The sequence below is a fragment of the Rhinoderma darwinii genome, chromosome 3, assembly GCF_050947455.1.
Source record: "Rhinoderma darwinii isolate aRhiDar2 chromosome 3, aRhiDar2.hap1, whole genome shotgun sequence".
NCBI classification, from domain to species: Eukaryota; Metazoa; Chordata; class Amphibia; order Anura; family Rhinodermatidae; genus Rhinoderma; species Rhinoderma darwinii.
Genome location: NC_134689.1, coordinates 208782179 through 208795210, shown reverse-complemented (window position 1 = coordinate 208795210; position 13032 = coordinate 208782179). Strand labels below are relative to the sequence as shown.

The 13032-nt window shown below is 42.2% G+C and overlaps 2 protein-coding genes across 4 annotated transcripts in view; one reads left to right on the top strand and one right to left on the bottom strand.

The window, feature by feature from the left end:
- Positions 1-13032, bottom strand: part of FBXL13 (F-box and leucine rich repeat protein 13) — a 178540-nt gene that overhangs the window by 55906 nt on the left and 109602 nt on the right. For all 3 annotated transcript variants that reach the window (XM_075857321.1, XM_075857322.1, XM_075857323.1), the window contains exons 11-12: positions 11401-11501; positions 9131-9260 (exon numbers count right to left, since the gene is read on the bottom strand). In XM_075857321.1, coding sequence (XP_075713436.1) covers positions 9131-9260; positions 11401-11501 — 231 coding nt within the window. The remainder of the gene's footprint in view (positions 1-9130; positions 9261-11400; positions 11502-13032) is intronic.
- LRRC17 (leucine rich repeat containing 17) overlaps positions 9095-13032 on the top strand; it is a 36756-nt gene continuing 32818 nt past the window's right edge. The window contains exon 1 of the mRNA XM_075857324.1: positions 9095-9190. The gene's annotated coding sequence lies outside the window, so the exon portion shown is untranslated. The remainder of the gene's footprint in view (positions 9191-13032) is intronic.

Below are 13032 nucleotides of genomic sequence, written 5' to 3'. Positions count from 1 at the left end.
ACAGCAGAAAGCGGTCGCTGATGTACAAGGGACACTGACCAACTGACCTTCAGACAGATGATCGATGAGGTCACTGTTGTGTCCCTGAGTGCCAGGTTATCTGCTTTGGAAAAAGAGGGTGAATCCTCCCGCTCTAGATTACAGTCACTCTCGCTGCTTCTGGATGACCAGGAGAATAGAGATCGTTTTAACAATATTCTCCTGAAAGGCGTACCTGAACCCAACTCTCAAGATGGCCACCATGTTCAATTTGGTGACCGAAGGACCCGATGATGCAAACTATGTTATTGACAGAGTGCACCGAGTGGCCCGCCTGATCCTGCTAGCCCAAGAGATGTTTTGTGTCACCTACACTATTATATGAATAAATAACTTTTTTACAGGGTGCTTGAACTCAAGGCTCGATATCCCTTGAGAGGTCTGATGTTAAATTATATTCTGATGTTTCAAGTCGAACATTATACATGAGACGACTTCTACAACCTGTTGTCTCCAAAGTCTAAGATGCTGATGCCACTTACAATTGGGGGCACCCCTTCCATCACATCGTGAAGAAAGGACATTCTACTACTGAGTGATATCTTCATATTTCTTAAAGCTATTCCAGTTGTGGTCTCTAATTGGCTGGCAATGGAATGACCATCTCCACTGCTGCAATATACCTGAAGGTGAGATCGTACACCTTTTTCCTTAGCTACACACTGTGATCCCCAGCCGCCCACCCTGGATCGATCTGTGGCCTTACCACTGTAATCTGAAATTTATCCTAGGCTGGATCATATACAGTTGCACCAACTGACCAGGGGCTAGTAAGTACTTTGCTCTCCCACCGGAGCCCACTGGCCCAGCTATGACAGGTCCCTACCATTACTTTGGACTCCTTCTCCCCCCTTTTTTTTGCCTCCCCTCACTGCCTTAGCTGGACCTCACAGCACTAATTCCAGGTTTATTTATTTGGGGCTCTCTCAGTAGAGTCAAGGACTTCACCTGGACTAGATCACCTCCAGATGGATAGATGGCCTTTGGACTACTTTACTTTACTCTACTAATGTTCCTCTTCCGTTATTCTGCATAGTATTTCATTTACTAGTGAAAGATTTTCTCCCTATTAATATTACCTTCTTAACTCATGGGGAAGTATAGCTGCGTCTAGGATCCCAGACCAATTAGAGTGTTTTACGTCCACTCATGACCCTCAGACAGACGCTTTCCTTTTATGGGACACCCTAAAAGCATATTTACATGGATGTTTATCTTCAACCATATCATATATTAAACGTACTTCTGCCCAAGATGAGGAGATTTGGTCTCAGTTGAAATCTGCTGAATAATCGTATATATCTGAACCCAACGACACTGACAGGTCTGACTGGTTAGATCTTTAGCGGCTGTATGCTCTAACATGCAAAAACATGTAAAATCCAAGCGCAAATTGTTTTTCGATAGACAATCATACTTTGAACTTGGTAAATCTAGTAAATTGTTAGCATTTATGGTTAAACAACACTCTGCCTCAAATGCAGTCTTGAAGCTTAATGCCCCCCCCCCCCAGCTAGTATATTTACAGAGGCTGAATCCCTCACAAACTGCTTCTATGATTATTACAACTCTTTGTATAAAACTTCTGTAGAGGTATCTGATTTAGACATATCTAATTATCTGTCCGACTTGACTTTCCTGCAGCCCACAGGTGCCCAGCGTATCTCTCTGGATGCTGATATTACTCTAGACCAGGGGTCTTAAGCATGCGGCCCCCGAGACTGTCATCTTTGGCCCGCGAGACACAGAGCCGCTAGTACAGGCTCTGCACTGGGACTCTGTGGAATCCCTTGACATCGCTGTCCACATATGGACACGCGATGTCTGGGGCTTCCCCAGAGCAGAGTGCCGGGCAGAGCGCTATATAGGCTCTGCTCCGGGACTCTGTGGAATTCCCTGACATCGCTGTCCATATATGGACAGTGTTGTCAGGGTCTTCCCCAGAGCGGAGTCCCGGGCAGAGCGCTAGTATAGGCACTGCTCCGGGACTCTGTGGAATCCCCTGACATCACTGTCCACATATGGACAGCGATGTCTGGGGCTTCCCCAGAACAGGAGTCCCAGTGATGTCAGGAGCACAGCTGGAATCCCAGGAAGAGCCTACTAGCGCTCTGCCCGGGACTACAGCTCTGGTGTTGCCCCTGACATCCATGTCCATATATGGACAGTGATGTCAGGAGCAGAACTGGAATCCCAGGCAGAGTGCTAGAAGGGGCTCTGCTCCGGGACCCCAGCTCTGGGCAAGTCCATATGTGGACACTAATGTCAGTGGCTTCCCCAGAGCTCCGGCGCAGAGCCTATACTAGTGCTCTGCTCCGGGACACCGGCTCTGGGGTTGCCCCTGATATCACATTTCGGTCCAGGAGGATCCCCTGACATCACTGTGTATGGACAGTGACGTCAGGGGCTCCAACAGCAGAGGAATCCCCAGCCAAAGCATCGGCAACGCTCTGGCTGGGGATTCCACTCCTAGAGGGAGCCCCAATGGAGCTATCTACTTGTGTGTGTGGCATTATCTGCAGAGGGCACTGTGGCAGCATCTGCAGAGGGCACTGTGACAGCATTTGAAGAGGGCACTGTGACAGCATCTGCAGAGGGCAATGTGGCAGCATCTGCAGAGGGCAGTGTGGCAGCATCTACGGAGGGCAGTGTGGCAGCATCTACGGAGGGCAGTGTGGCAGCATCTACGGAGGGCACTGTGGCAGCATCTACGGAGGGCACTGTGGTTTTAATTACATTCTATGTCCCAATTTTTTTTGCATACCATGTATGTATACATGTCTCCTCTGTATGTATACATGCCTTGTGTGTGTATGTGTATACATGCCTCATGTGTGTTTGTGTGTGTTTGTGTGTGTGTGCGTGCGTGCATGTGCGTGTGTATGTCTATACATGTGCGTGTATATATATATATATATATATATATATATATAAATATATATATATTTGCCTGTATTTGTGGAGGGCAGCAATAGAGTGTCCCACACAGGGCGCCATCCAACCTAAGGCCGGCCCTGCAGTGACTGATGTCTGCTCTCTATACTTACCTGTTATCCAGAACAGTGAACTCCTCTCCCCTTCCCGTGGAGGATAAATGGAAACTGCCGATTCCTGATATTAAATCGGATGACTGGAATATTTTAGAATCCCACCTTCATGTATCTCCATCAGCAAATAATAGAATGATCCAGCTATGTATAATACATTAATCATATATAACCCCTGTAAGGTTATATAGAATGTGTAGACCACCCTCTGCAGATAGTTTGCGATGTCATACTCCAGAGGCTGATTTCTGGCACATGATATGGACCTATAACCCCATACGTGGCTTGTGGACGGAGATAGTTTCCCTATACTTCTTCCTTGCTACATATGCCCATCCCTTTATACTCTAAAATTTGTCTATTTGGCATCTTGGATGATGAGATATGGAGTCACCACACCAAAATCTTTACTCTTGGCACGGAAAACCACAACATTAGATGAATAATTACCTTCCAACCCTTAGTCATTGGATTAGATTGGTAAAGATTGGTAAATTCTGTGATACCTTTTGAAAAGATTGTTTATCAAAATCGTGGTTGTGCCGCCAAGTTTTCCAAGGTCTTGGATATATGGAATAATTGCCCTCTGGCAGTGAGCTCCTCTGTTGATCCATTAAGCAATACAGTACAGACATGAAGGGAGACCCTGAATTCTACATATCTCATTAGTAATATTGTCACTTACAATCTCTAGCGTTTACAAAAGGTAATATTGATATTTCTGGAATGCATATAATTCCTTTTTGCTGTACGGATTGATACAATACTGATATGCTTACTCGACTTTATTTATGTATGGCTTTCCATATCACTGTGATTTATTCTGAAGTCAGATGCTTCTGACTTGTGTACTTGTTATTACACCAGATTTCAATAAAACGAGTTAAAAAAAAGACAGTATAGCTGCGTCTGAGCAAATTAAATATTGATAAATCAGGAGCGTGGATTAGCTATGGCAGGGTGAGGACGTGTGTTTTAGGAGCTCCGTGTCCACGAGTGCCGTTTAACCCGAATCCTACCTTGATTTGCACATTGTGATGCTGAGACGGAAGAAGACTGTTCCAGCTTGTGCCTCCCGCTCCTCCACTCTTCCGCCACTTGTGAGGTACCTATCCCCGACAAGCCTCGTCTGACATGGAAAAAATGGTGACTCTATTCTCCCTCAGGCCTTTCTCCTAGGAGGTGAGATCCCACCAAGCAGCCGCTGCTGCACTCAGGGCAGGATCCCGCAGACCCAGATATGACTGATCTTTCACTTTATTAAGCTTATGTATGCTGGGCCTTATGCAGTGTGATTCCCTGGTTATTTGAAGGTGTGTTTGAGCTGTTTTAAGCTCATCCACAAGCCCCTCTACCATTCTGTTGCACAGTTATGCACTCTTGTTCCTGCTACCTAATGCTGTTTAAGCCTTTAATGCGGAGAGGGGGAGCTTAAGACTCGCCTCCAACATGCCTTTATTATGTTTTACTTTCCTAACTTTATGCTCTTATGACTGTATTTATGTAATGAATGCATAGTGTCTATCATTTCTTCCCCATCTTCCCATTTCCTCCACCCCTTCTCTCCCCCTCGTGCCCTTCCATTCTCTCTCTAGGCCCATGTACTTCTAATAGTGCCCTTGCAGGTGAATTGTTTTATGTGGCTCTCTTCCCTAGAAGCCTTGCACCCACTGTGATCCCAACATATCTGCCCGGTGGTGACAGGACTAATTTGCTGTCACTTACTACCCCCTACTGTGGAGCGGTACTATGGATGACGCCGCCCTGGTGCTTTGTATTGAGGCATATAACAGGAATGTGTGGCCTGTGCTTCCAGTTTTTCACACATAGTCATGCCATGTCCCCAACTCATGACCCCCCTAATGATCCATACATATGCTGCTCCTCAGATGCCCCTCCCACAAACTCTCATGTGTATATCGTGTGCTGGATGTGGCTGGGAGGTCTGAAGCCCCTCGTGGGGTCTATTTTACTCATACATGCAAATATTTCTTGGTCTGGATTGGGTTATTCCATTTTCTAGTCAACTTTTCCGCTTGGGTGGAATTGGGACATTCCTGAAACATATATTTACCAGACCTATTTCTGTCTACCGTTGCGAGGGAGTCTAGCTTTTACCGCAATCCTCTTTTTCTCCTCTATCTTAGTTCTTTCCCTTCTGTCTTTTTTATCCTTCTCTACACTACAGTTTTCCTTCGGTTTCTTCTTCTCCTCTTTCTCCCCCAAGTGGCCAAGCGGTTTCCTGGAGGAGGATGTCTTCCTCCACCTAATCTGATCTTGCTATGGGGTCTCTTATTTGTTAAGGGCCTATACAGTTCCGAAAAACGTTCCGTTCTGCTGAATCTACTAAAGAGCAAACGTCTCCACGTAGCATTCCTCGAGGATACCCAACTTAGCTGTGTGAAACTATACAAATTGTCTAACCCATGGTTTCCTTCCACATACCTTAGTCTCTTGATCCTACACTCCTTGCATTGGGATTTTATAAAGTCTCGCAGTGATGGAGAGGGACTCATGCTTCTGCTCAAGTGACGCATTGCTTCTCATATGTATACTTTCGCATCTCTTTATCTGATAAATGTAGGTCAGGAACCAGCCCTCACCTGGTTCGTAGTCCTACTCGATGACTTAACTTCGCACTAGAGCCTTCATTGGACGTTTCTAGAGGTATGTCTCATCTCTTTCACAACTGCCTTCGTCATATCAGACGATCCCTGCATGACCGTCAACTACTAGACTCTTGGCGTCCGCTGAATCCTTCCGATAGGGACTTTTTTTCCTACTCACCAGTTCATGACCCATTCTTGAGACTTTATTTACATTGTTTATTAACATCTTTTCTGTGGCTTTACCACTTATTACTTATCATTTAGTCGTTTATTTTTCATAATATTATTTTTCTTAATATGTCATATATTTACAACTTTTTTAGGTTTTATCAATTACACATTATGGTTCATTTGTATTGTTCTTTTAATATCCGTTTAGCCCTTGAAATTTCCCCCTAGGCTGGAATTGCACAATTTTTTTTGTACCATTGTACTGCCCCTGTGGTTACAATGTTAGATGTCTCCATATATTACCTCTGATCCCAGTTTGAACTCCATCTGGCATCTACAGTCGAGTCACATTATTATGACCACCTCCTACTTTCGTCGTTGGCAGCGTGTAGCCCATGAAGGAAGTGATGTGTCAAGGGCTGGCTTGGTGGGTATATAAGGTGTGCTATAGGCTGTCTGAACACATATTACTCGTCGTTGCCATGGGTTAAAGGGGTGATTTATCAGAGTTGCAAAAAGGGATGAGTTTCGGGCCAAGGGTAGCAGTATTTCTCAAACAGCGCAGTTTGCCAACTGTTCGCGTGCTGCTGTGGTGAAAGTGTATCGTGAGTGGACAAATGGAACCATTTGGAAAAACCGACGTGGAAACTGCAGAGCACAAAGTGCCATTGATGTGAGGTGAGAAGTGAACTTCGGCTACGAAGATGCTTGAGAGCTAAACGACACATTACAGTAGAGAAGCTCACCGTGAAAATCAACCAGGAGGCTACCAGATGTGTGCCTAAAACAACAATTCAGCGAACCCTACTGAGTTTGGACTCCAAAGCAGATCGATGGTCACTGCTCCTATGCTAACAAAGGTGCATCAGAAAAAAAGGCTTCAATTTGCACAGCAGTATCAGAATTGGACCACTGATGATAGGCAAAGGGTTGCCTTCTCCGATAAGTCAAGTTTTCTGCTTCATCGAATGGATGGACGTTGGCATGTCAGGCAAGAAACATCAAAGAACAAACACCCTGCAACCATTGCTGGAAGAACACAAGCTGGTGGAGGCAGCGTTATGGTCTCGGGAATTTTTTCTCATCCGTGTGGAAAGCACTCGGAGCCAATTTAGGTACGATTCCATCATTGCAGATCACGTCCACCCATACATGGTGTTTTTCTTCCCTGGGGCAGATGTAATCTTCCAGCAAGACAATGCGAGATGTCACATGACTAGAAAAGTCCCACAATGGTTGGAAGAGCACGACCAAGACTTCCAAGTACTTCCCTGGCCCCCTAATTCGCCAGACTTGAACCCAATTGAGCATCTGTGGGACCACCTCGATCGTCTTGTTCGCTCTTTGGATCCTCCCCCACGCACCCTCCAGCAAATGCGGGATGCACTGCTGTCAGTATGGATCCAGATACCGTAAAAAATCTACCAGCACCTTATTAAGTCCCTCCCAGCCAGTCTAGCTACTGTCCGTGCTGCACATGGCGGTTACTCTGGACATTAGCTGGTGGTCATAATAATGTGACTTGACTGTGTATTTTGCTGGTTCTTGAATCCTCTACCATGATCGCCCAGACTGGCTTGCTTCATTTGCTGACAACTACCAAAATACTCTTATTGGATTACCTGGACTGAGTCACTTCCATTACTGTGGTAACACCATGGAAGGATGCAGTTGTGAACGTCTTAAACCATTATATCCTTATTGGACTATTCGTATACATATTTACATTTCAATTTTCTCATTTTTTATTAATAATTTATATTCTTTCTATATGTGGCCCTGTCCCAAACACTGACACTTTTTTTTTGGTTGAATATTACATAAGTGATTTCTAACGTTGCTGTGGCATACGATATAGGCAGCGCACCAAACCGGTATAAATTGGGTCAATTTTTAAGCGAGTAATGGCTGACTTTTTCTATCTTAATGCAATTCATGAGTGTCGCACTTTTTCTTTTTTACAATAATACATCACTTTGTCACCAACTGTAGCACATTACATTGCCGCTGGGTGCTAAATATCTATTGCTTATATTGCTTTATATATTCTGCGAGGCCTGGCTCTAGTGCCATAATCAACTTTTTGTGATTGTAAGTTGTAAACTGAAACCTTCAATAAAGGTGTGCCAGTAAAGCAATGTTCAAAACACGTTTATTTGCCTACGTTTGAAGTATATGCTGGGAAAAGCTCCCGATGTATACGTTAAATGTAGGCTGTGACAGATTCCATAACGATTACAACAGTCACCATAGACGATAATGTAATCCATTAAACGGATACGTCATGTGCTGTGTTCATGAGAGTTCATGACGTATCCATTAAACAGATACCATTATAGTCTATGGGTGGTGGCTGCCACTATTAGGCGTCTATCACAGGCTTTCGTCATCCATAGACTAATATGGTATCCGTTTAATGTATGTGTTATGGGCTTTTCAAAAGCTTTTCATTATACGTTAAACGTATGCCTGAGTCATATACCATACAGTGGCATATATACCGCGTTATTCCATAACAAAAAAAGGTATATGGACACATACCAGCCTGATGGGGGCCAAAAGAACACTATTCAAGCCTTGTGTACACCTTTTAGCAAGTACGCCGGGAGCATTCACCATGAATAAATGTGATGTGAACGGATCCTAACCTTTTAGACTATTACCAATATTTTTAATAAAAGTAACGATCTAAAAAAAAGTAACTGTAAAAAAGAAACAAATGGCAAAACATAGCTCTGTCTACCAAACAGCAGACAAGATTTCTCTTATCAAAATGCACGAGACATTTTTACATCCACAAAGGATTTGATGCTTAATTCACACTTAATTCATCAAATCTTCTCAGCAGCAAGTTAGTGACACGCAGCATTTTTTACTGGAGAGAAATATTTATGTAACTAAAAAGACTTTTTACGTCATTTACTATGTTTTTCTAAATATATTTTTAAACTTGTTCTTCAAAAAAAGAGGTAAATGTGACTGCTTATTTATAACAAAGAGGAGAGATTTGGAGAAAAGATTAGGTCTTTTTTTCATTAGCCAGTAAGTCTTAGCTGTTTATAAGCATGACACTGCCTTGGAATTCAGCCAGTGCATATAGTGCTGTGCCTAAGGAGAGCCTAAGCAGCTGCAGCCTTGTAATTTAAAACCGCTCAAGTTTCCTGAAGGACCAGCACTAGTTGGATGCACAATGAGAGTGAGACACCCTTCCTCGCTCCAAGGATTCCCTTTCTATTTGCATGAAAAGAAAGTGAACAGACCAACCTGAGTGCAGCCGGACAGATCTATGTACATGATCTTGTGACATCCTTTTCCAGATCCAAGGTACTGTAAGCCTTTGTCTGTAAACTTTCGACTGTAAGCTACACTGAGATACTGCAGGTTGAGCAGGTATCTAATAGAAGGACGATAAGAGAGATACAGATCACAATGAATTAAACATGATCGACAAAAAAGACTAGAAAGATAGAAGCAGAACTGCCCGCGTAGAAACCAGCTCATTGTTGTGTAGGCAGATCTTTTTGCTTCAAGAAACTTTTTGCAGAGAGTAGAAGTTTCTTTATGTTTCACAGTAAGAGCTGGAAATGCATTTCAAGAAGGACTCCCCAAACTCCTAGCCTCTTGTGTACTGACAAATATAACGGTCTGCAGAAATGCTGCAATTCTATGTAGTAAGATCAATGGAGAAGTAGGAGGGTTATTAGGGAGGACTAAATGTGGATATTGTACAACTAGTATTTGAACATAAAAACTCTACTATGTTTTCTTTACAAGCTCCTTCTGTGCCAGGGGAGCCAGCATGTCCTTGATCTCTGCCAATACACTTCAATTTACTTCTTTATGACTCAACCTACACAGACGGTAAAAAATATCACTGAGTTACACAAGGTATGCTAGTAACTAGCAGAAATCCTTTGCTTTTTGAATGTTTAACATGATATCATAAGTGAGAAACTGAATAGATATTACACGTTTCTGTAACCTACAATCCACTGTATTGTCTTGTGGAGGAACACGTGATGTTCGGCAATATGATGTATACTCCTTTATGTGCAGGAAAAACTTAGAAAGGTACGCCTTCATTGTCAGGATCGTGGGGGTACCCCTACCGATCATCCTATCCTAGCGATATGCCATCACTTTTACGAAAAATTCTTTAACAAATATAGAAACCCATCATCTATGAAATGTTAATTTGATGGGTCCATTATAAATGAGAATGTTTTTTCATTAAAAAAAAATTATGAACATGGCTTGCCTGTTTATTTACCATTAAATATATCCTGTCCAGTAGACATTAATGCTATTTTTGGCAAACTATACCTATAAAATATCACTGCAGGCTGCTGTGCATTGGAACATTTGTATGTTAGTGTTTATTTTATGTCTGAACAGCCCGTAGTAAGTTGGTGTTTTTACCAGTAATGTAGACACAGGAAAGAGTTTGAATGAATATAAGAACAAGGAGTTAGTTATGAAATAAATTATAACTAAAATATGTGAGCCCGAGCTAGCGATGATACAAGCAGCAATTTACTGAATAGTTATTATGGATGCTTTAACCATAACCACAATAATCTTCAACATCAAGGTGTAAAAGCTACATGCAGCATAGGCAACCTCTTAAAGCCTAAGGCCCAATGCACATGACCGTGTTTGGAATTATGCGGACAGTCGTCCGCATTTACAGGGCCGTGCTCCCGCTATAAAATATGGCAGCACGGTCCGTAAAAAAAAAAAATAGGACATGTCCTATTTTTTAAGGAAAGTTTCTACGGCACGTACACCTTCCCGTAAATATACGGGAAGGTGTCCGTCGGCCATAGAAATGAATGGGTCCGTTATTACGGTCCGTACTTATGGGTGATTTTACAGTCATGTGCATGGGGCCTTAGGCTTTGGTGTGAGGTTTCAAGGAGAGGAAAATAGAATAGCATCCAACGGATATTGAATTGTTTTCATATCCTGTACTGAAAAATCTTCTTTAGGAGCTGTTCACACTGCGTTCAAAAAGCATGTTCAGGGAAAGTGTGTCCTTTTGTTGGCATGCATGTGGCAGGTATACATTGGTATACAGTACCTTTTTTTTTTTTTTTTTAACTCTATAGGAAAGCGCAGCTTGCTGCGTTTTTTCTATACATTCGGGTACCGCAAAACACAAACGTATACTGCACATTAGGTGTTTTGATTAGTTTTTTTGCATGGGGGCCTATAAATGAAGTATGCCACTGTATGATATACAGTGGCATACATCAGGATTTTATGTTATGCGCCACTGCAGAACATAGCCCCATAAAGCAGTGTGTATATAGCCTTAGGCTAAAGACAGGTGTAATTGATTTCCATTCCAAATAACATAGGCATTGTAAGCATTGACTGTGACACCATTTTTATTTCAACATCTTATTACATGTCACTATTTTAGCTATTTTCTCAGCAGACAAACCAAGTAATGTGGGCAATACCAATCGTGTAGAATATAAAGTGTGCCTGGTATTTCAGTACAAGAAGAATATTCATCACAGAACACTTACCTTGACATAACCCGTATTGTGGCATTCGTTATATCCGTAAGAGATATATTAAGATAAAGTAGTGCTGGGCATCCTTCACAAATAACTCGAATTGCTTCTTCCTGGGAAAACAAAATCCAAAATAAACATTTGTAGAACATAACACTCTTCGTATGGGTGTACACGTAAGCGTGTGTGGTAATGAGTCTAAATGGTACAGAAAATATTTTTCTGATCTCACTAAATAAGATGCTGTAACTTTACATCTTAAAGGGGACCGGTCAGCTCTCCTAACATGTCTGTTTTACTAACTACTTGCATACCCCCAAAAAAATAACAATTCTAGAGCTTTCCCTCTGGTCCTCTGTTATTCCTCCTAGTAATGTATAAATAAATTGAAAAGTGGGTGTTACCATTCTATTTGTCAATGGAGTTTTCCCCTCCAACCTCTGATACTGTCCACTCAATGCGGACAGTCTAGGATTGCGAAGGGACCCACCCTATTGGTAAGGGGAATGGTAATGCCCTGTTTTCAAAATCTTTCATTCATTTCCATGAGGAATAACAGAGGTATGGCCTAATGCACAAAAAGGACAGAGCCCTCGGCAGAAACCAACGGACCCTTTTGTAAGTCAAAGGGGGTATGTTGTGCACCACTGGTATTCATCATGCGACAAATCCGGCTGTGTCTCATGTTTTCGATCAAAAACAAGTGTTAAAAAAGGGGTTTTCCCATTAGGGACATTTATGACATATCCACGGGATATGTCATAAATGTCAGATAGATGCGGGTCCCAACTCTGGGACCCGCACCTATCTCCAGAATGGAGCCCCCTAAACCCTGTTCTACCTCTCTGTGTTGTGGCTGTGATTTCTGACCATGAAGAAGAAAACAGCATAGCTCGCTGAGCTAAGCGGTTTCCGTAACTCCCATAGAACTGAATGGTAATTACGGAAACCACGTAGCTTGCATGCTACGCTGCTTCCTATTTCTTTTCTCAGACAACGCCTTCAAGCCTGATTACGGTCTATGTTCTCCATTAAAGAACCATAGTCTCCGCGACTTCTTACTGCAACTTATTAAAAAACCTGTAATTACTGAAAACGCTACCCAGTCCTTAAATTTAAATGCATTTAGGTTTAGACAAAAATAAAAGCTTTTAGGTTATAATAAATATGTATAGAATACTATTTTTTGTGTAATATCAAATCCTCATATAGAAATGCTTGATGTGCTTTTGTACAATACTGTACTTTGTGTCATTTTGTGGGTTGTTACACTTTAAAAACGAGAAATATGAGATGGAATGTGTCCTCCCACAAGGCTCAGTCTATCTGCTGACCCTCGAAATACAATCCACAATTTTACAAATTCTTGAATTGTGGTTGTTATAAACACACAAGATGATTTCTAATTAGATACAAACATATCTATTGAGACTTGTTCCACATGAACGGATGTCTGACAAATCGTTTAAATGTGAATGGCAAATTACCAATTTATGACTGATCATTTTTTGTATCGTTCAACTAAAACTTTTAATATGGTAGCAAAATTATTTCATTGTTTGACTTCTCTTTAATATTTTTTACATCTAAACAAATGGCCAAATTACAACACGGCCAAAAAGGGCAATTGCCCAGGGTTCTCCA